General features: G+C 44.7%; 1 protein-coding gene across 1 annotated transcript; it reads right to left on the bottom strand.

Moving 5' to 3' along the window:
* Positions 1-1,510: 1,510 nt before the first annotated feature.
* LOC132336835 (myosin heavy chain, skeletal muscle, adult-like) lies at positions 1,511-17,176 on the bottom strand. The gene is made up of 38 exons (XM_059864732.1): positions 16,970-17,176; positions 16,737-16,880; positions 16,489-16,645; positions 14,530-14,557; positions 14,322-14,433; positions 14,144-14,236; positions 13,952-14,015; positions 13,757-13,855; positions 13,548-13,651; positions 13,322-13,460; positions 12,576-12,694; positions 12,329-12,478; positions 11,606-11,776; positions 10,736-11,045; positions 10,501-10,577; positions 10,167-10,254; positions 9,955-10,072; positions 9,297-9,420; positions 9,074-9,210; positions 8,713-8,968; positions 7,679-7,921; positions 7,398-7,574; positions 7,167-7,312; positions 6,989-7,079; positions 6,511-6,900; positions 6,232-6,358; positions 5,937-6,055; positions 5,285-5,481; positions 4,740-4,923; positions 4,488-4,653; positions 4,192-4,316; positions 3,735-4,043; positions 3,431-3,634; positions 3,043-3,168; positions 2,778-2,948; positions 2,582-2,686; positions 2,344-2,439; positions 1,511-1,777 (listed from the first exon to the last, which is right to left on the bottom strand). Exons 1-38 carry the CDS (start codon positions 17,174-17,176, stop codon positions 1,622-1,624), a joined length of 5,829 nt encoding a protein of 1,942 aa, XP_059720715.1. The 3' UTR covers positions 1,511-1,621.
* Positions 17,177-22,788: the final 5,612 nt, after the last annotated feature.

Raw genomic sequence — 22,788 nt, 5'->3', positions numbered from 1 at the left:
CACACTCTTCTCCTGGTCATTGGCATTTTGATTATTAAAAGAGCTCAGTGAGTAAAGCTCAATGAAGTGGAGAGGGCAGGGTCAGTAAATGTGGTGCAAGATATTCAACAATAAGCATGGCATGAAAAGCTTATTCCATGGAGGAGCAGGCAACTTTCTGGAATTCAAAACCAGAGCTCAGTCCTGGGCTTCCTGTTCAGGTCAGGGGGAAGCTGGTGGAAACACCCTCTGCCCGGAACAGGAGGAGCTCTCTAAAATAGAAAGAGAAACAGCCTGTATAAAACTGTGAGTGGAGGAGGGCATCAGAAGTCCTGTGTCTACACAACCTCTGACTTCCACAGACATACAGAACTTAGACAACAAATCAGAGAATGGTTTGGGTTGGAAGAAACCTTAAAAGAATCATCTAGTGCAACACCACTGCTGTGGGTAGGAATTTTGACTAGATCAGGTTGCTCAAAGCCCCATTCAACTTGAGCTTGCACACTCCCGTTGATGGGACATTCCTGTATTCTGGGGCCTGTCTGCTCCTGTGCCTCACTGGGCTCTTCTTAAAAAATGTCCATTTATATCCAAGCAGAATGTACCCTTTTTAATTTAAAACTTTTCCCCTTGTCCTATGGCCAGAGGCCAAAGGTAAAAAGTCTTTCCCCCTCTAAAGAGCTGCCTTTATATATTGAAAACTTGCAATATGGTCTTCTCAGTGCCTTCTCATCTCCATGCTGAGCAGGTACAACTAAGTAAGCCTTTCCTCAGAGCAGAGGCATTCCAGGACTTGGATTTTTTTTCTTGTGGCTCTGCTCTGCATTTGCTCCACCTGGTCCATTGTCTGTTTTTTATTGGAGGTCCCAGAGCTGAATACAGCACTACAGATAGAGTCTCATGACAGCTCTTTAACTGGATGACATTCCTTCCCATTGGTGTATCAGCTGAAACATCCAGCTTGATGTTGTCTGCTTTATCAGTAAATTGAACAACACAGGCCCTAGTAAACATAACTCTTTTTTCTGTCTCTATCTGAGTAAGAGGTTTCCTTCTTATCCCATGGCTTCATCACTTCTATAAAAGCCTCTGTTGGCTTTCATAACCTTGCTGAAAGGTTTTGGAATCCCAGTCATCTATGTTATCTATATCTTTCTGTCCACATGCTCATCTGACAACAGCAAGCTGGAAAGTGCTGAGGGGCCATAAGGGTGAATATAATGTAAGATATTGTCTGGGGTATACCAGTAGGAAGAACTTGCTGGAGTCACAATCAGGAATTATTGTCCTTGATTTCTCTTCATGTGATGTTATTTTTCTAGTCACACCTCAGTTGCTAAGAAAAAAAGAAGGGGTAAGAAGTCAGGAACAAGATGACAAAAAAGCTGCATTGCAACGTAGGTACACAGAGATTGTAAGACAAAACTGTGCAAAACAGTACCCAAAATGGTAAAAAAGGCCTAACCAATAAAACCAGAGAGAAATGAAAAGCACTGCTCATGGTATGCACACAAACGAATCTACACAATTTATTCTCTAGACATTAAAATGTTTAAAACAAAAATTGCAGAAAGAAGGAAGAGACGGAGGGTTCACATTTTGTGCAGCCCTCAGGTCACTTTGATGCCTCATGACATCCTCACTCTTCTTCTTCTATCTTCTTGCCGTGAATGTCACGGCTCTTGGCTCGGAGCTTGTTGACCTGTGACTCTGCAATGTCAGCCCGCTCCTCGGCCTCCTCCAGCTCGTGCTGGATCTTGCGGAACTTGGACAGGTTGACATTGGACAGCTCCTCCTGTGTGGGGAAAGGGAGTCAGTGGTGAGGAGCACAGGGCAGGGATTTCACTCCTGCTGCAAGTCAGCATGGTAGGGCTGCAAATCTCCATCCCCCTCCCACCACTGCTCACACATCAGCCTCACACAGAGCTCCTCATCTTCCCCTTCTCAGGACCGTACTGGGACAAGCTTCACCAGGACTGTGTCACATGTGAAAATCAATTTCACCCCTTTGATTTTTCATTTCTGTACTTATTCTCACTCTAATTCTCTGTATGAGTTATTGGAAGCCTTCTGCTACTGATTATTAACATATATTAAGGAAATTGTCAGTCACTGGGTGTGGTCCCTCGGTTTGTTTACTCTGGCCTCCTGTGTGAAACAGGCTGCAGAAGTTCCCTTAATGAATGCCCTGACTGCAGGGTGCCCAGAGCTCACCAAGGCCTCCTGACACAATAGCAAAGCAGCATGGCCAAGATGGTTGTGTCTTGGGAGTTTTTTTCATGCCCCTCTCCTGGTATTCAGCCTCATTCGTGGGTGTCCTGCCCCAATAGAATTTTTGCCCATTCTCCAAGCAATACTCACAGCCTCTTCAGCTTGTCTCTTGTAGGATTTCACTTTCATTTGCAGCTTGTCCACCAGATCCTGCAGCCTCAGGACATTCTTCCTGTCTTCCTCAGACTAAAGCAGTTGGTAAACAGAATAGAGAGTCAATTCTTGGTTCTGCATCATGTGAGATTAACAATTCCCCTTGGGGATGGTGTGGGAAGAATGTGACTCACTGTGAGAAAGCCCAGTGAGAGCAGGAGAGCTCCTGCCTTACCTGGTAGGTGAGTTCCTTCACCCTCCGCTCGTACTTGCGCACACCCTTCACGGCTTCAGCGCTGCGCTTCTGCTCAGCATCAACCTCCCCTTCCAGCTCCCGCACCTGCAAGGACAAGCCCATCCCTGCAGCTGCCCTGGCAACGTCTCTCCAAGGAGGGACACGCTCACTCAGGCACAGCCCCAGCCCTACACACCCTGGCCTCCAGCTTCTGGATCTGCTTCTTCCCTCCCTTCAGTGCCAGCTGCTCAGCTTCTTCCAGACGGTGCTGCAGGTCCTTCACTGTCTGGTCCAGGTTCTTCTTCATCCTCTCCAGGTGGGCACTGGTGTCCTGCTCCTTCTTCAGCTCTTCTGCCATCATGGCCGCCTGACCAGAGCAAATGGTCAAAGCCATTTTTGTGATGGAGATATTTTGGGGAGAGCACATTCATCATCATCAATAGCAAGAGCACCCAACTCACATCAGTGATGGCCTTCTTGGCCTTCTCCTCAGCATTGCGGGCTTCCTGGATGGTATCCTCCATTTCACTCTGGATCTGGGAAATGTCTGTTTCCAGCTTCTTCTTGGTGTTGATCAGGCTGGTGTTCTGTACAACAAGAAAGACAGGATTCCTACTGTCAGAACAAATGCCTCCACAGCAAGGCCTGAAAATGCAGGTAAAGCTTAGGAAAGTCTTTAGTGCAAAAGACTTCTTCAGCACCAGAGTTTTAAACCAGATATTGAGGGCTGGATGGAGGGGACATATTGCAGCACACTTCTTCAAATGTTTACACAGGAATCACAAGTTGAATAACGATTTCAGTCCTTGTTATCAGTTGTGAATGGGAATAATTTCCAGCATGCCTGACCTGGGTGTGGAGGAGCTGTGCCCGTTCAGTGGCATCCAGAAGCTCCTGCTCAGCCAATTTCCTCGACCGCTCCGTCTGCTCCAGGGCTGCCCGGAGCTCCTCAACTTCAGCCTGCAGCAGGTTTGCTCTGCGCTCCACCATGGCCACCTGCTCCTTCAGGTCATCCTGTGTCCTGAGAGCATCGTCCAGGTGCAGCTGAGTGTCCTGGAAAGAGAGACAAGGGAAATTACCAGGCATCAGTGGGTGCTTGAATAGCAAAAACGTCAGGATCTCATTACTCTTTCTGTAGCTCTGCTGAACAGACCTTGAGCACAGCCTGGGTGTTCCTCAGGTTCTTCTGTGCCTCTGCAGCCTGGCGGTTGGCATGGCTCAGCTGGATTTCCATTTCATTCAGGTCTCCCTCCATCTTCTTCTTCAGCCTCAGGGCTTCATTCCTGCTCCTGATCTCAGCATCCAGGGTGCTCTGCATCGAGTCCACAATTCTGAGGTGGTTCCTCTTCAGCTGGTCAATCTCCTCATCTTTCTCTGCTATCTTCCTGTCAATCTCAGACTTCACTTGGTTGAGCTCAAGCTGCAGGCGCAGGATCTTCCCCTCCTCATGTTCCAGGGAGGCCTGCACAATTCAACACAAAGAGTGTTATACTTTCTAAGTAATCTTTCATGCCGTTCCACATGAATGGTAGGCTTGCTTTCCTGCTCTCTCTCCAAAGGACTACACCCATACTTGTGGTTGGGACATCATTAATTAGCATTGTCTGTACCTCAGCTTCCTCCAGGGAGGCTTGCAGTTCAGATTTCTCCTGCTCAATCTGCTTCTTCACTTTCTCCAGCTCGTGAATTGCCTTTCCTCCCTCTGCAATCTGCTCCGTGAGGTCGGAAATCTCCTCTGTGGGAACAAAGATCAATGGCTTGGTCAGGCACAGAGCAGAATGGGAAGGGCCCTGTCCCACCAGGGTGACAGGCATCTCTGCAGACCTGCAGGCACAGACCCATGAACAATGCTGGTAATGGCTGATAGTGAGAAAGACCAGGGAGGAGGAGAGGGCCAGGGACTTACGCTGCAAGTTCTTGTTCTCCCGCTTCATTGTTTCCAGGTGGTCCAAGGACTCCTCATAGGCATTCTTCATCTTGAACAGCTCCGTGCTGAGAGAGCGCGACTCCTTCTGCGAGGCCTCCAGCTCAGCCTGCGTTTCCTCATACTTCTGCTTCCATTCTGCCAGGATCTGAAGAGAAACGGAGGGTGAGTAGGGCTGTGGCCATCACGGGGCCCTGCTCTGGCCAGGAGGGCTGGTGCTGGAGGCCAAAAGACCTTGTCAAAGTTCTTCTGCTTCTTATCCAGAGCAGCACAGGCAGCATTGGATCTCTCCACATCAATCATCAGGTCCTCCACTTCATTCTGCAGCCTCTGCTTTGTCTTTTCCAGGGAGGCACATTTGGCATTGACAGCCTCAACATGTTCCTCTGCATCCTGCAGGCGCTGGGCCAGCTTCTTCCTAGTAGGAGACAAGCACAGTTGCACGTTAGAGCTTGGAAGGCTGTCAGCTCTATAATGTCATATGAGGGCAGGTTTGTCGATTTGAGGGTTTTTAGCCAAGCCCTTTTCACAGATATGAAAGGATCTATCCTTTTCTGTGTCATGTCACCTTGGGAGGATTAGGCGTGTCTTAGCACTTTTAATGACCTTGTTTTCTCTTCCAATCTCTCTTTTTCTCTCTCTCTCTCTCCCCTTTTTTTAGAAAGACACTATATCCTTGTCTTTATCCCACCCTTGTCTTAGCCCACTCTAAGAGATTCTAATTTCCTTTAACCAGTTTCAGTCTTCTCCAGTCATTTCCATCCTTCTTCCTCACATACTTGGCCTCCTCGAGCTCCTCCGTGCGCTGAATCGCGTCCGTCTCGTATTTGGTTCTCCACTGGGCCACTTCGCTGTTGGCCTTGGACATGGCTCGCTGCAGCTCTGCCTTGGCCTCCTGCTCCTCCTCATATTGCTCCCGGAGCAAGTCACAGTCGTGGCGAGCGGACTGCAGGGCGTGGGCCAGGGCATTCTTGGCCTGTGGGGACATTGGTTTTGACAAACCTGGATACTTATCTTTAAATCCCTCTTAACTGTGAACTTGAACATGAAAACGGAATTAAACTCTAATTGGGCAAATGTAGAGCTTGCAGCTTGAGAAGCCCTTATTGACACGTTTTGGAGCATCAGGACATATTAGTGATGGCTCCTGTGGGGACAGTAACCTTCTGTTTGTTTAAATGTCTGACTGAATCCTGTCTCAGAGAGGATCATCAGAATTTCATGGAAACCTTGTGGATTGCTTCCTCCGGCACCAAAAATATCCAGCTTCCTTCCACGCTAGTGGAAGAGTGAGGGGTTGTGCATTAATGCTCTTCCCTCTGGTCCTATGTGTGTTTGGGGAAAGAACACTGAAGCAGTCTAGCATCAGACAGGATTCTGTAGATGTTTTTGGGGGTGATGTAGGCTGTGGACACTAGGGTACTTCCAGACCTTGATTTCTTCCTCTAGATGTCTCTTGAGTTCCTCAATCTGTTGGGTAAATCCTTGCTTGCCCCTGGACAGCTGTGAAATCAGAGCATCTTTCTCCTCCACTTGGCGGGAAAATTCACCTGGAAAAGGAAAGGGAAAGAAAGATGCACACTGTTATTCCTATGACACCTTCTGCCTGTAAAGGCACATAACTTAGAATGTCCTGGAGAGTTTATGGCAACTGCCACTTGTACTCTCTAGCTCACTCAGGGCACGCAGATACTGCCATTGAAATTTGGGAATGAGGATGTCACACCTGACTCTGTCTGCAGACGTGCTCTTTGCGTATTGAGGTCGTTGATCATGCGCTGATTCTGCTCCTCCTTAGTTTTAAGCTCACTTAGCTGATCTTCCAGTGTGCGGCACATCTTCTCCAGGTTGGCCTAGAGAGGGAACACAGCAAGGGAAAAGAGAGGATGGTCTGCACTCTGCCTTATTGTCACAGTGGAGATTTGGTTTCTTGGAATGTGTGTGGCAGAGGCAGCTTTTGTGCCACACTTTGTTCTTGTGAGAATTTTCTCCTGCAACTCCATACCTTGGCTTTGGAGACAGACTCCATGTTGCTGGCCAAGTCATCAATCTCCATCTTCAGCTCACTCTTCTCCTTCTCCAGCTTCTGCTTCACGCGTTGCAGGTTGTCGATCTGCTCGCCCAGCTCAGCTGTGCTGTCCGCGTGCTTCTTGCGCAGGGCGGCAGCCGTGGCTTCGTGCTGCAGCGTGGCCTCTTCCAGGTCACGGCGCATCTTCTGGAACTCGGCCTCACGCTTCTTGTTCATCTCAATTTGAGCTGCTGTGGCCCCTCCTGCTTCTTCCAGGCGCTCGCTGATCTCCTCCAGCTCCCTGGACAGGTCAGAGCGATGCTTCTCTGCTTTAGCGCGAGAGGTTCGCTCTGCCTCAATTTCCTCCTCCAGCTCCTCAATGCGGGCCTGCAGAACAGCAGGGACCCTTCACAGCCGTGCCCTCCTCCTGCCTGAGCTGAGCCTGAGCAAGGCAGGGGGAGGAACAGACACTTGCCTGCAGCTCCTTGATCTTCTTCTGAAATTGCATGCCCAGGGCTTGTTCATCCTCAATCTTGCTCTGAATCTGGCTGATTTCAAAGTCTTTCCTTTGGGACAAGTGAAATGTGTTAGAGCTCCAAGAAAAGAGACAAATGCTGCAGCCCAGCACTCAGGTGCCCCAGAGCCACACTTACTTCTTCAGTTTCTCATCCAGCTGCTGCTTATCATTCTCCAAATCCATGATGCTGTCTTGGGCCAGCTTCAGGTCTCCTTCCAGTTTCCTCTTTGCTCTCTCCAGGTCCATGCGCAGTTTCTTCTCTTGCTCCAGGGACCCTTCCAGCTAAACACAACAAGACCATCAGGGCTCTGCCAGCCAGGCTGGACTCCATACCTTTCCTGTTCCTGCTCTATGTCTGTGTGCTTACATCATCCACTTGCTGTTCCAGCTTGGTCTTGGCTTTGGTCAGAGTATTGACTTTGTCCTCCTCTACCTGCAGGTCATCCAGGGTCTGCTGATGGGCCTCTTGGAGGGCTTTCTTCTCCTTTGTCAGCTTGGCAATGGTCTCATCCAAAGCTGCCATTTCCTCAGTCAGGTTTTTCACCTTTGAGAAAGGAGCAAATATAAAGAAAGGAAGTACATATAGAAGTCCTGTAAAAACACACAGCCCAATTTTTTGGAGTGTGAGTGACAGGTTCTACCTCATACCTTGTTTTCAGTGGCGTGTTTTTCCTTCTCCACCTTGGCCAGTGTTAGCTCAAGGTCATCAATATCTTTCTTCAGCTCTGAACATTCATCCTCCAGCTTCCTCTTCTTGGCTGTCAGCTCAGCATTAATTTCCTCTTCTTCTTCAGCCCTTTCAGTCACCTCCTTAATTTTGGCTTCCAGCTGGATTTTGGTTTTGATGAGCTGGTCACACCTTTCCTCAGCATCAGCCAAGCTATCTGCTTCCTGTTGGGGAGACAAAATTTTGTGGATTCTAATGTTTTGAACTTTCTCCTCTCTGCCTCTTATTACCAAGTAGCAGCTGAATCTGACCTTAAAGACCAGCAACACAAGGATCTTGAGCAGTATCTACTGGTAAACCTTGTCATTTGGAATCAATATTTATTCCAAAGTTTTTGTGTCTCCTAAATATGTCTCCCAGGATTACTAGCTATGAGAATCCCTCATGTCACCAACAAGCAGAATGGAATAGGGTTTACTTCCTTTTCTACTTTCAGCAAGAATAATTGTTTGGAGTAGTTTTCTCATGGAAAAAAATATGCACTTGCTCTTCTATTTAATTGACTAGTTAACTTTATACTATTTGAGCATTAGATGTTCAATGAGAATACTTCAGTGGAGAAAGATTTGTTTTCTTTTGTCAAATTGCGTTTCCGTAATTGAGTTTGGAGGAAAAGTGGGTCTTTCTCAGGTTTGTTTTTACTGTGTTTGACAAAAACACTGGTTTGAAAATTATTTCTATTCAAGCTCCAAGTTCTCCGCTATTCACTACATATTGTCTGGTGCCACATGGCTCTTTCCTCTGACAACAGCAATGGTGAGTGCCATGGGGGGTCTGCTAGGAGTCTCAGTATACCCCTGCCAGTGCCTGTTCACTCAACATTAGAGTGCCTCAGAACGTGTGATTTAGAATGTTTTCTTCCATCCATTAATTCCTGCAAGTCTCTTTTCAGGACAAGAAGCATTCTGACCATATATCAGTCTTTTTCCAGAGGAAAATGAACAGTGATACTCACAGCCTGCACTTGGAGCTGCAGGTCATTTTTCTCCTGCACCAGGGCCACCATTTTCTCTTCCAGCTCCTTCCGCTTTGCCTCAGACTTTGCAAGCTCTTCCTTGGTTTTCTCAAACTCTTGTTTCATGTTGGCCATTTCCTTCTCAGACTCTGCACTCTTCAGCAAGGGCTTGATCTTAAAGAACAGCTTCATCCATGGCCAGTGTTTGACATTCATGAATGAACGAACGTTGTACTGGATGCAGAAGATGGAGTCCCTGAAAAGAATTCCACATGGTTATTGAATATCCTGTGTTTGGTGAATTTTGACTCAATTAGCCAGCTACCATTGGAACATAACAAATGAGGGAGAAAGTATCTACCTCCTCTCCACCATTCTCTGGTACTCCACTCTCATCAGGAAGCCTCTGCACCTGGCTTGTATCATGGTCATAATCTCTGCCAGTTTCTCATCTCTCATCTCCTCTAGCACACCTATCAGTCCAGCTTTGAAGAACACCTTGAGAAAGGCAAGATTGTAGTACATCAGTGTTGTGTGGTGCATTACTTGGACACACTGTATTTAAATACAGAACTTTGTTCTACCTTGGTGTGACCAAATCTGTACTGGGTGTGGTCAACATCAATGGACCCAAGAAGCTTCTCTGAAGCCTTCTTGTTATCCATGAACTGACCTTCTGGAATAGCACTGGCATTAAGTACTCTGTATCTGTAGGTAAAAGCAGAACATTAAGAAATCAACAGTTCTGAAACCATCGCTGTGATTGAACCTCACTGCCTACTTAGCAACAGCTGAATAATATCATGTTCATTAATAATAAAAATAATATTATAATATATAAAACAATATATAATAATATATAATATATGATTTATAATTATATATTATTTATATTTTGAATTTTATTTTTATATTTATATATTTATATAAATATAATATATAATATAATAGTTAATATTATATGTGGCAATAATAATAATTCATCAACAGCTGAATAATATCAGGTTCATTAATAATATCATGCGAGTGCATTCTTACAAGACAGTGCAAGACTTAAAAGACACTGCAAAGACTGCAAGAACAATTAATATCATTAACTCAGAGTCCAAGTGAATCCTTACAATCAGCATAAAATAAATCATAAATTCACAACAAAACATGACAATGTAAAATGTAAAGATTATTAAGATGATCAGGCTCTTCAGCTTGCTCTGAATTGGCAGAAAGGTTCAGAGCTCTCACCTCTGTTTGAAGTCAGCATAGAGGACTCTGCTGGGGAACCCTTTCCTGCAGATCCTGATCCCTTCCAGCACGCCGTTACAGCGCAGCTGGTGCAGCACCAGCTCGTGCTCCATGGCACCTGGCAAATACCACCATTAGTGACTACCCTGCTGTTTGACACTCAGGAGAAGAGCTTCTGCTGCTCAAGCTTTCCTCCCCTTGGCTTGCCTTACCAGGTGTTTTAGTCTCATTGGGGATGATACAGCGCACAAAATGGGGGTGAGTGCTTCTCAAGTTAGCCATCAGCTTGTTTAAATTCTCCTGTGAGATTACAAGGAAAAGTTCAGGATCAATCAAGGACCCCACGCCTATCTATGATGTGCATAAAAAAAATTAGTCTTTCTGGGTCTTGAACAGTAGGAAATACATTATAATGTTGGTGAAAAAATTGTATAAATATGAATCAGAGCCTTAGCGAATTACAGGCCTGTCTTCCGACTGCAAATTCACTGAACTCCTATGTTATTTCAGTAGATATTTCAAAGAGGAAATTAATTCTGCTCTTACCCTGAAGAGAGCTGAGACAGTCTGGAAAGAAGAACCCTTCTTCTTGCCTCCCTTCTTGCCACCACCACCACCAGCCTCTGCAAGTCATAGAAAAGAAAAAGAAACATTTTTTTATTAGGGGCAATAAATACTGGATACTGCAGAACACAAAGGCACTTTACATTTCTTGTGTTTGCAGCATTAATTCTAAGAAAACTTTGTCCCACATTAAAAATACCATTTCCACAAAACTGACCTGCATCTGCTCCACCATAGTTGGCAAAGAGTAAAGCCAGGGTCTTCACAGATGATTTCTGGTACAGCCCAATGACAGTTTCATTCAGAGGGTCCTTGTTCTTCTCCAGCCACCCAGTGATGTTGTAGTCCACTGTGCCAGCATAGTGCACCAGGGAGAAGTGGGCCTCAGCCTTGCCTTTGGCAGGCTTGGGCTTCTGGAAGTTGTTGGACTTGCCCAGGTGCTGGTCATAGAGCTTGTTCTTGAAAGAGGTGTCAGTTGCCTTGGGGAACATGCACTCCTCTTCCAGGATGGAGAAGATGCCCATGGGCTGGGAGAAATCACAAGTGAAAAGGGAAGGTTATAATGGAAATATTCAATGTCACTATAGATGGGATGTTCACCTGCCTGGTCTAGTGGAAAGAGTCCCCCGCCATGGTAGGGGATTGGAACAAAAGGTTCTTTATGGTGTCTATGGGTTCTTCCAACCCAAACCATTCTGTGACTATATGACAATGACAAGAAGCCTGTGCTATGAACATCAAAGTCTGGTTGTGCTGTTGGCAGCATATCTGGATGGAAGCCTGGATTTGCCAGGAGTTGTTCTCAGTCAATGAGTTTATTTCTGCCATCCCTTGCCTCCCTGCTGCCTATCTTCATGGAACAGGCAGGAACAGCTGTCCAGTTCACATGAGAATTGGTTGTAGAATTGGGGAAACAATGATAAAGAGAAATATATGGGGAAAACAGTGACAAGGGGCTCTGTAGTTTGGGGGTGTCAGGTGATATGAAATTAATTTCTCGAATTTGTCTGTAGACTTTGGATCTGACTGTGCCTCAGAAACATCACAGAATTCCAACAGCCATCATATACATGCAAGGGAAAGGTACCTTCTCAATGAGCTCAATGCAGGCAGCCAGGTCCATGCCAAAGTCAATGAACTCCCATTCAATCCCCTCCTTCTTGTACTCCTCCTGCTCCAGCACGAACATGTGGTGGTTGAAGAACTGTTGCAGTTTCTCATTGGTGAAGTTGATGCACAGCTGCTCAAAGCTGTTGAACTGCCCAAAGCAAGGAAAAGTGCACAGGTTCTCAAGGTGTGCCAAAACACACAGGCCTTTGCTGCCATTCTCCTGAGGCTCTTTGAAGTTGAAACACCAGTCCCAACCCTACTGTACCACCATGTGTTTCTACTCTAACACTCACTGTTCTCGAAGGACATTTTCATTACTACTTTGCAAATCAAGCCAAAAGTGACAATTGTTTTTCACTGTGCTACTCAGCTGCAAGTCTTTGGTAAGCTCAGTAGCTCCATGATGTCTGTTCTCTGAGCTGCTGGATGGGAGAAACCACCTCAGTTTCCCACCCAAGAATTTCCCTGGCCTTAGAACAATAATCTGGGGGTTTCTGTGTTCTGACACAGAAGTCCTTGCATCATCACTGCATTCACAGAACAGGAAACACGCTGTTATCTTGGCCAGACACTGCCTTCACGAGACCATCCACCCCTTTGGCCCAGACCTGTGTGAGCCTTTGTCCTCTATGTGTTCCTGTGTCCTCCTGACCCCTCCTTGCCCATCACTTGACTGTGGTGTCAAACCCTTGCTGCTTACATCAAAGATCTCAAAGCCAGCAATGTCCAGCACACCAATGAAGTACTGCCTGGGCTGCTTTGTGTCCAGCTGCTGGTTGATACGAACAACCATCCACAGGAACATCTTCTCAAACATTGCCTTGGCCAGGGCACCCACTGAATTGTTCACCTAGAGCAGAGGAGACGAGTTGGAATTACCTCTGAGGGGCAAAGAAAAATGTGCACGTACTCCTTCAAGCTGTGCATTTTCAACTGCCAGTTGTTACCTGTGTCACGTTTTGACCTTTGGTCACGTATTCATTCCCAACCTTGACTCGGGGGTAACACAAGGCCTTGAGAAATTCAGCTGAGTTGAGGCCCGTTAGGTAGGCAGCCTTGTCAGCCACTAGAGGTGGGGAGAGAGAGGGTGAAAAAAGCATTTGTTTGCATTCAGTCTCTATACTTCAGGTGTTGTGAACAACTTTGCTGTTCATGTTCTAGGAAGGGAAGAGGATTTATCTCATTCCATAGAGAAGACCTGTGAAGGAATACAAATTCTGCACACTACGGTCTTTGAAGGCAAGAACAAGTATGGCTTGGATAGGAAGAGCTTGAACCTGGAATTTTCCAGAAGAACAGAAACCTCTAGCAAGACATAAGGCAAGGCATATTCTCTTTTGTGGGAAGGGGATTTGAGGGTAGCAGAGCTTGCAGGAGTTATTTCATCAAAAAACACATTTGCCCCTCAGGGTGTCTTAGTGCTTGGAGAATTTCAAGAGAGAGAGAGATATCCAGTGTTGAAATTGAAGTTTCTGCTTTCAGGCAGCATGATTTTGGGGAGCCACCATTGGATACACTAATGGAACTTCCTATGATTAGGAAAGCACCTCTGCAGTTAGAGGGAGCAGGGTCAAAAAAGGAATTCTCAATGTTTTATGCGGTGACTCGGGCAACTGCAGTGTGCCTCTGGAGGCTAACATATTGCCTCTGGAGGCAGAGAAGGGCACAAATCAGCCCCTGAATTTGCTGATACCTTCTGTGCCATCAGGCTCTGCCTGCTCCTCTCGTTGCTTCTGCTTGAACTTGAGGTTCCCATAGTGCATGACAGCCCCTGTTAGCTTGTAGATGGCTGTTTTCTCGTCTGCAGTGAAGCCCAGGATGTCAATGGCACTCTGCAGTCAAAATATTGAATTCAAAATGAGTCCTTACTGGATCAGAGATGTCACCCTTGAGCCAGGCCTTGTTGGTGTGTTACTTACATCTGTAGCCATGAGCTCTTCCTGGTCATCAATGCTGGGGACAGTGACCTCCCCTTGACTCACATAGTGGAAGTCGTAGGGGTTGGTGGTAATGAGGAGCATTTCTGAAAGGAGGAAGAGGCAAGGAATAGGTTTACTTTTGCCAACAGGTGAGATAGGGAACTATTCCTCAGTGATCAACCCCAAAAACCCATAATGCTCCTTCCTACCAATGAGCTCCGGCTTCTTGTTGGACATGATCTGATAAAAGATGTGGTAGCTCCTTTCCGCCTTGAGCTGGAAAGTGACTCTGGACTTCTCCAGCAGATCTGGCAAGGATGGTAGAAAGAGTTAGGCACTTGTGGGAACATACATGGAGATGGGAATTTGGGAAGGGATGGGAGCATTCCAGGAGACTCTCTTACAAGTTTCAATGTCAGCAGAAGCCAGTTTGCCTGTGGCACCAAAGTGGATTCTGATGAATTTACCCTGTTAAGCAGAAGCAGCAGCAGGTCAGCCTGGATGTGTTCTGCTGACGTCTCCTTTGCACTAAGAACTGTTCAGGCATCAAGTGTGTTGCCATGTGGGGAGAGATTTTATGCAAAGCAAGAACTTACAAAGCGTGAGGAGTTGTCGTTCCTCACGGTCTTGGCGTTTCCAAAGGCCTCCAGCAGTGGGTTGGCGCTGATGATTTGATCCTCAAGCGTTCCCTGCAGGGACATCATTATTCAGTGACTGTGTTTGGTTGACAGGGCAATGACAGTCCAAGCATTCAGTCAGCCCTTCCTCACTCACCTGCATCTTGCCTGATTTCTCCTCCTTCTTCTTCTCTCCACTGGCTGCAATTGTTGCAAAGTACTGGATGACACGCTTTGTGTTCACAGTCTTCCCGGCCCCGGATTCTCCGCTGCCAAAGCCAAGAGAGAAGCAGAGGGTGTGTGGTCAGGCAGGAGGTGCCCTGGCCCCAAGCAGCCCCCAGGGACCCATGCAGGGGGGTACCTACGTGATCAGGATGGACTGGTTCTCCCGATCTGTGAACAAGGCAGAAAATAAAAGATTATTATTGATGCACTGGCAATAGGCAGCTGATTTCTTTCATAAACCCTTATGCCTTCACCCATTTTGAATATTTTCATATTCTCAGCTGCAGGTGGGAAGCTGACATATCAACCCTCTGTTGGTGTCTGGTATAGCACACATGCAGCTCTTTTTCTAGATATTCCCTTTATACCATACTCTTCATTTTGTTTATGAAAATGATTCCAACTAAGGATCAGTTTTGTAGAGTTACTGATTAAATGGTCCATCAGTCAGCTGAATTGAGCTGGAGCATGTGCTTCTCATAAGCTTTATTACATAGGAACAGCCACTCCTGGTCCGTCCACAAGACCCTCTAAATGGTTTTTATATTGGTTTCCAATTGATTGTTGATGAAATAAAATTACAGGAAAATAATAAACATATAGGAATCTTTATCAGCATAGTCTCCTCAATAATATTGAAATGGTACTTCCAGAGCTAGAATTAATGTATCTCTTTTCAATAGCTTGAGCTGAGTTTGTTTCCAGAATTTTGTCTGCTTTCTTAACCCATGCTCACTTATTTTTGTGTTCCATTGTTATGCTCCATTTTTGAACCAGGCAATGGTAAATGAAAAAAGTTATGTTTTGAAGGAAAAAATATGTTCCTGGTGTTGAGTTTGTTTCATCATGTACTCTGTCTTTTCTATTCATCTTATCTTTGCCATGCATAATTTTATAAAGTAATAAAAATCTTCCTTCTTGGGTTACCAGCACAGCCTGTCCTACCTTTGGGAAACATTTTCATCTTCCTCTTGACCTTTTCCACTTTATTACATTCTTTTGCGAAGAAGGAAGCCTGAAAATGCATATGTCCACCAGGTGCCAAGATACCCCTTGTATATAGTAATGCTTTCTGTTTTGGTCTCTATTCCTTTCTCAGTTATCTCCAGGCTTCAGCTTTTTATTTTGTAGATTTATGATCCTTGAGACAAAATTTTGAAGCAGTCTTAGAAGACATTTATAAAAGTTCTTGGCAGTGAGGGATTTTTCCCCAGTGGCTCTTGTTTTACACTCCTGTTCACAAAAATTTCTTGCAACATCATAGAATATGAACGTAGTGTAATAAAGTCCCCCTGAAATTCTTCATTATTAGACTTCATTTTTGCTGACCTTAAGAACTTAGTCAAATCAGAAATATTTTCACCACTTCTAGATTATTTTTAAAAAAGTTGAACAGTTGAAGGCCCAGAACAAGCCCTTTGAGAGTTGCCATTCAGACCAGTCTTCAGTCCAGCTCACCATCTACTTGTCTAGCCCTCACTGCCTGAGTTTACCTATGAGGATATCATGAGAAACAGCATGAAAACCCTTGCTGAAATCCAGGTGGACAATATCCAGTGCTCTCCCCTCATGTCTCAATGCAGTTATCCCATTGTAGAAAGAAATCACATCGGTTAAGCATAATTTCCCTTTGGAAAAGCCATGCTGACTACTCCTGTCAAATTCTTGTATTCTGCATTCTTAGAGATAGCCTCCAGGATTAGCCATTCCAACACTCAGGTGAGGCCGACAGGCCTATAGTTCCTTGGATCTTCCTTTTTGCCCTTTCGGAAGACTTGTGACATTTTTTTTCTTCCAATCCTCACACACGTCTCCTGACTGTCATGACCATTCCAAAGTGAATGAGAGGCCAAGATATGATGCCCTCCAGTTCCCTCAGAACTTGCAGATGAATCCCACTTGGATGAACTTGTGGATGTCAGGTTTGACTAAATGATCTCTAACCTGACCCTCTTCAACCAAAGGAAAGTCTTTATAATTTCCAGTAACAAGAGAGCATGCACCCACTCAACACTATTAACTACTTTGCCATTAAGAGACTTTTTCTCCTTTGTGAGTGTTTACAGCCAAGTGATTTTAAAGAAAATCATGAAACTCACCAGTCAGCATGAACTGATAGGCGTTGTCAGAGATGGAGAAGATGTGTGGAGGGGCCTCCTGGCGCTTCTTGCCTCGGTAGGCCAACACCACCTCGGGGTTGTACACCGGCAGCCACTTGTAGGGGTTGACGGTGACGCAGAAGAGACCCGAGTAGGTCTGCAAGGAAGGGACACAGCACCTTGGCTTCCCCTGAGCCTGGCCCAGCAGCTCCTGAGGCTGCCCAGGGGAAGCTGCTGCTGCCACTTACGTAGATCATCCAGGCTGCGTAACGCTCTTTGAGGTTGTACAGCACAGCGGGTTCGTGCAGGTGGGTCATCATGGCCATGTCCTCGATTTTGTCATACTTGGGAGGGTTCATGGAGAAGATTTGATCTTCCTTCACGGTCAGAGTCTGCCAAGAAAAGAGAAAGATCCACATGTTTCACCTAAAAGCTCAAAATAGGGATCAAATGTTGTTTTTGAGCCTTGTTTTTGACTCACCTCTCCCCCTTCAGTCTTGACAGTGACTTTGCCTGGCTCCCTGCTCTCAATTTTGCCTTTCACAAAGGATTCTTTGGGATGAACCACAAAGACCGATGTCTTGGCATCGAAAGGTTTGTTCTGGGCCTCAATTCTCTCCTTCTCCGATTTTCGGAGGTAAGGAGCTGCCTCCCCAAAACAAGCTAACTCAGCATCTGCAGAGGCCATGGCTGCACTTTACTGAAGGCACATCAATAAAGAACCCTGTGGAAGAAAAGAAATGTAACATCAATAGATCATTAATGTACCTTGCTTGCAAGGACACCTTTTCTAATGCTTTAAAACTGAGCACTTACTAGAATTGCTAAAAATACCAATAGTTGTCTTCCTTGTGTTTAATAATTTAAACCCAGGAGAAAAAATATTGTTTTATCCTAAATAATATATAATAACCTTGTAAAAATTTCTTTTGTTTCTTATGGTACTGTACAGATTTTACTTTGGCTTTATTGATTGTAATGTCATATTTGAGAATATGAAATATGTTAAAGGAACCTTTTTATTCTAGCATAAAGTAATTTTTTAAAGTATAGATAGAATAGATACTATAGCCTTAAAAGCAGATGGAAAAACTTAGTTGGAAACCAGTTTCAAAGGAAAAAATATATATGCATAATATGCAATAATGGGAACACCTAATAGCTAGATCCTTGCACTTACCTTGGAACCTTTCTAGTAGACAGGGCAGAGCACTGCAAAGACTCTTTTATAGAGTCTGGTTGGCAGGTGCTCTGCATTCTTCCCCTTTCTTCGGTCAAAACATTTTTTGGCAAACATTTTTTGGCAAAGCATTGTCTGGCAAACTGAACTAATGGCATAGTCATTTGATTCAATAAGATATATTTAGAAATGTTTTGTATCTTACCAATGCTGTGAATGTATTGACTATAAATAATTTGTCTAGAGACATAAGGACAGAAGTTCAGTTAGTCGAGGCATTTGGAAAATTTGGATGTAGGACCAGTGAACTATACTGCTGCATTTTCCAATGGTTTCTTCATGTGCTCAAGGCAGATTTTTATTGCATGACTGTGGTGTTACTGTGATAGATCCTCAGTCCAGCACTTCCATCACATCACAAATATCACTGTCACTGAAGCCCCTTTAAACATGCTCTTCTCCTGGTCATGGGCATTTTGATTGTTAAAGGAGCTCAGTGAGTAAAGCTCAATGAAGAGCAGTGGGGCAAGGTCAGTAAATGTGATCTAATGAGACATCCAACATCAAGCACTGGCGCGAGCATGAAAAGCTTGTTCCAAGGATGAGCAGGCAACTTTCTGGAGTTCAAAACCAGAGCTCAGCCCTCGGCTCCCTGTGCAGGTCAGGGGGAAGCTGGTGGAAACACCCTCTGCCCGGAACAGGAGGAGCTCAGAACCAATCTGTGTAAAACAGTGAATGCAGGGGGGCATCAGAAGTCCTGTGTCTGCACAATCTCTGACTTCCACAGACATACAGAACTTAGAGGACAAATCAGAGAATGGTTTGGGTTGGAAGAAACCTTAAAAGAATCATCTAGTGCAACACCACTGCTGTGGGTAGGAATTTTGACTAGATAGGTTGCTCAAAGCCCCATTCAACCTGAGTTTGCACGCTTCCAATGATTCCAGGGGCATTCCCTTATTCTGGTGCCTGTGTCTCACTGGCTTCTTCTTAAAAAATCTCACTCTTATATCCAAACAGAATCTGTCTTCCCTCCAGGTTGTTGACTGCAGGACATGGCTTGGTGTTATCAGGAAACTTGCTGACAGGGCTCTCAACCCCACTGTCCATGCTCTTGACAAACATGTTAAAATATAATGCTAGTTTCAAAACAACCTGTGGGGGGACACAACTTGTTACCTGAAATTCAAGCCATTGACCGTTGTGGCTTTGTGTGTGACCATCCAGCCAATGTACCATAGCATATTTTCCAGAAGGATCTGTTCCATGATCTTGCCGTGCAGAGAGGTGAAATGGACCAGCCTGTAGTTCCTTGGGTCTTTCTTTTCCCCTTTTTAAAAATGGGGATTTTTCTGTCAGTGGAACTTCATCAGACAATCACAACTTGTCAAGCGTGATGGATAGAGGCTTAACCACTTCATCTGCCAGTTCTCTCAGGATCTGGGGATGCATCTCATCAGGGCAACTCCTTCATCTCTCCTACCTTGACTCTCCCTTCTAAATATTTTATAGCTGTCAGTCTCAGCATATGTCAATCACACAGTCCATCCCAACAAGTTTCTGTGCTAGCAATCAGGCCATAGTGGCTGTCTGGGCAGTGGCTACCAGTTCCTTCTGTCTGTATCCCAAAGTGCTGCACTGATAGAGAAGCACTTCATCTGGGCTATCAGCCACATCTCTTGGTAGAGGAGTTTGTCCTAATTCCCGTAAGACAATCCACTGGTTTGGTCACTAATTCATTCCCAACTTCTACTCAAGGACAACACAAGGTCAAAGCAGGTCTGCTGAGTACAGAACCATCAGATAGGCTGCCTTGCCAGCAACTGAAACACAAGTGAGACACAATAAAAAAATTGATCATTGGACAAGGATTGGAATTTGTGTGCGGGTGTGGGAAATGCCATTAATGACCAAAATTCATGACTGCAAACCTTTTGATCTAGTGTCACAGAAACCTCTAATACAGAAAAGCTACAAAAGCCAATATTGCTATTTTCTGAACATAGTTATCAGTAAGAAAACTTTCCTTGGATATTTTAACTAAATTTATAAAACAAATTGCTTATTTTAATAATGTTCACTTTAAAAAATCATTAAGATTATAACTCAACTTCTTCTCTAGAGTTGGCTTTGTCATATTTAGACTTGTCCTAATGGCAGTACAGACCATGACCTTTGGAATAGAAGAGCTTTCTTAGATCATGACTATGTATGAAACTAGAAAGATTTTGTCTTCTAAAAACCTTGTCAAAACCCTCCAGATCAAATGGTAAAATGCATTAAAGTATCCCATCAAAAAGCAAACTGAAGGAGTACCATTTAGTAAAAGAGGCCAGGGGTCAGACAACCAGTTTCATATATACTAAAGGAAATATTATTTGGTTTTCACATTATGAAATAATAGCTTTTTTCCTGTCTGAAAAAAAAGTGTTTCTGAAAACTGATTTCTTTATTAAAAGGTTAGTTGCTAAGGATTTTCTGTGCCATCTGGCGAAAACCTGCAACCGATTGTAACTAAGTCCAAGGTGATGTTACTGAAAATAGAAAAGCAGAAACCTGTTGCAGCTAACATTCCCTCATGGACAATTATCAACTCTTGAAATACAGCTCACATATAGAGCACTTGAGGTGATTTCTGGAATCTTGAGATCCATACCAATGGATAGAAAGATATTATAATGATAAATGTGAAGGTATATTATATTTAAAGGATATTAAATTAAGTTTCCCTGAAAGATGAGATATAAAAGACATTCTGCATGTCCCTAAAAATTAAAAATTAGTTGCAAATTGTAATGGTTTTTGCATGTACCATATAAGATTTTAACAGCTAAAAATCACAGCATCCCCATGTCTGTAAAAAAAAGGAAGTGTTTTGCTTTGAGCAAAAGGATGAAATTTATGATTTATAGAATTCAGACAGAGGAAGTATGTAACAACTCTTACGTGAGACAATGCAAGAAGAGTGAGGGATGTCTGATGCTTCTCCTAGGGTGATAGCTGGAGATTCTCTCCCCTCACATTTGGAACTGAAAAGCTTTGCTTCCCCAGTGGCAAATGACAAAGCCAGTCTACTCAGTGGAGCACTTTGGGGGCTTTTTTTCTGTTGTGCTGTACAGGATGTGGACCCAGCCTGGCAACAGGCAAGAGTGAGACACATGTCCAGGAAGCTATTGGGCTGCTAGTCCTTAGGAAAGGGTGTACTGAAAGCAGCAGTGATGCCTTAACACTAAAAGAAAAATAGAAAAATTAAATAGATCCTGCCCACCACTGTCTCCCAGTTCTGCTACTGTCACTGCAGGGCTGGACTCTGCTCCAGCTGAGAGCAAAGCACAGCACACTCAAAAAGAGGAGAGGAAGAGTGAAGCACAGACCCTGGACACAGAATGTCCTGCTCAGCAATGTGGGGTGGGCAAGGTATTGCAGGGCTGACATTTCCCCTGAAGAAGAGACTGAAGCATGCTGAAAATAGAACCATCTTGAGAAAGACATCAAGCAGCTGACTCGCTGTCTGCCAGCCCTTAGGATATGACTTCTTCTATCTCAGACTCTGTGTTAGCAGGCAGACAGAGAGAGAGAATACTTAGCAACAAGTAAAAGTATGTACATACACAGATTTCCAGCCTATGGCCTGGCAAAATCTCACCATTTTTAGATTTGCATTGTAAACTGGAGATTAGAGTTTATAACATTCTAGTGTGGAAAACTTTTCACAGCCTGGAAGAGTGGTATTTTCTTCAACACTTTAATCCATGTTTCAATACTTTTATTAATGTGTGTCTTCAGTGGAAGAAGCCCCATGGTCCTTGTTCTGGTGTCAGAACCTATTACCAAAAATAAACCTAGGAAAAGAGTGATCAGATCTTCATACAATTCTCATCCATTCTGTTATGCAGCTTGAAAAAAGTGATTAAAAATGAGCACTGCTGACTTCTCATATTTGGCAAGGAAGGCCTTTTCATCTTCTCTAGGTTGAATCTTATTATAAACAGATTGCCCTGTGGCAGCCCGCAGTCCACTGTAGTAGAAAATAAACTGTGAGGTCCCATTTCCCCGTTCACTACGGTGCAGCAGTGAAATTATGTTCAATTTATAATTTTATATGCTCATCAACTATCTCTTGCAGTCTCATTAGTTTCTACTTTTTCACTGGTTTCTCAGTACAATTGGAAATTTCAGATATGTCCTCAGGATGTTTGTTTATCCAGTAGGACATCCACTCAGTGGGCAGTAAATAAAGAAGTACTCATTTATAGATTCATAAAGAAACTTTCACATGTTAGGTAGCATCATGCCTCACTGAGATTTTGACTGGGGAGTTTCGAGTCCAGAAACTGTTCCTGTTCCTGAGGATTGGCTGCTATGACATTTATTTCCTACTGACTGTATCTTTGGACATAATTCATTCAAGTCAATAAGCATCAGCAGATTCCAATGTAACACTGATTATGCTTATATGATGGACATGTCCTCTGATCCAGGCCTTGTGAGGTTTTACTGCTTACAGAATGGCACGGCGTTTCATGGGAAAGATGCAGTAGAGATTCAGGGGGATAACAAGATGCATTGCAGAGTGAAATTTGGTCTTGACAAGTAATTACTACCACCACTAGATGAAGATTAAAAGCATGACTCCAATGTCTTACTTATTTCCCTAGCAACATGAAGCTCACAGGATAAAGCGAACAGCTCCTGCTAGTGAGCCCTGGGAGGCTGGACAGAGCTCAGGGATGCTCAGCTTCTGCTCCAGTAGGTAACCTCCTGCTGTGGGTTGAGGACCTGGAGAGGAGGCTCAGGTGCACTACACAAACAGCTGTGTCTCCTTGTGCCTGGGTCATTGCAGCTCCTCCTCAGGTAATTGGGGTCCCTGATGCCCTGGCTGAGAACTGGGAGGTGCTCAGGGCCATGGGAGGGACCAGGAATGAGCAGGATCTGCACGGATGTGCTGGTTCACTGGCAGACCATGGCCCATGTAAACTAAGCTCAGACATAGCAGAGAGCAGAGGAGCAGTGTGTGTGAGCCTGTCCCACCCTGGGCCTGAGCAGGGGCTCACTGCAAGAGACACGCCTCCAAGGACATGTTGAGGTTGGGTGAGTGAGGGTGAGAAGAATGAGAGAAC

This window comes from Haemorhous mexicanus, chromosome 20 (genome assembly GCF_027477595.1).
Source record: "Haemorhous mexicanus isolate bHaeMex1 chromosome 20, bHaeMex1.pri, whole genome shotgun sequence".
Classification (NCBI taxonomy): Eukaryota; Metazoa; Chordata; class Aves; order Passeriformes; family Fringillidae; genus Haemorhous; species Haemorhous mexicanus.
Note: the sequence above shows the minus strand (reverse complement) of the source record. Positions and strands in the feature narration are given on the sequence as shown.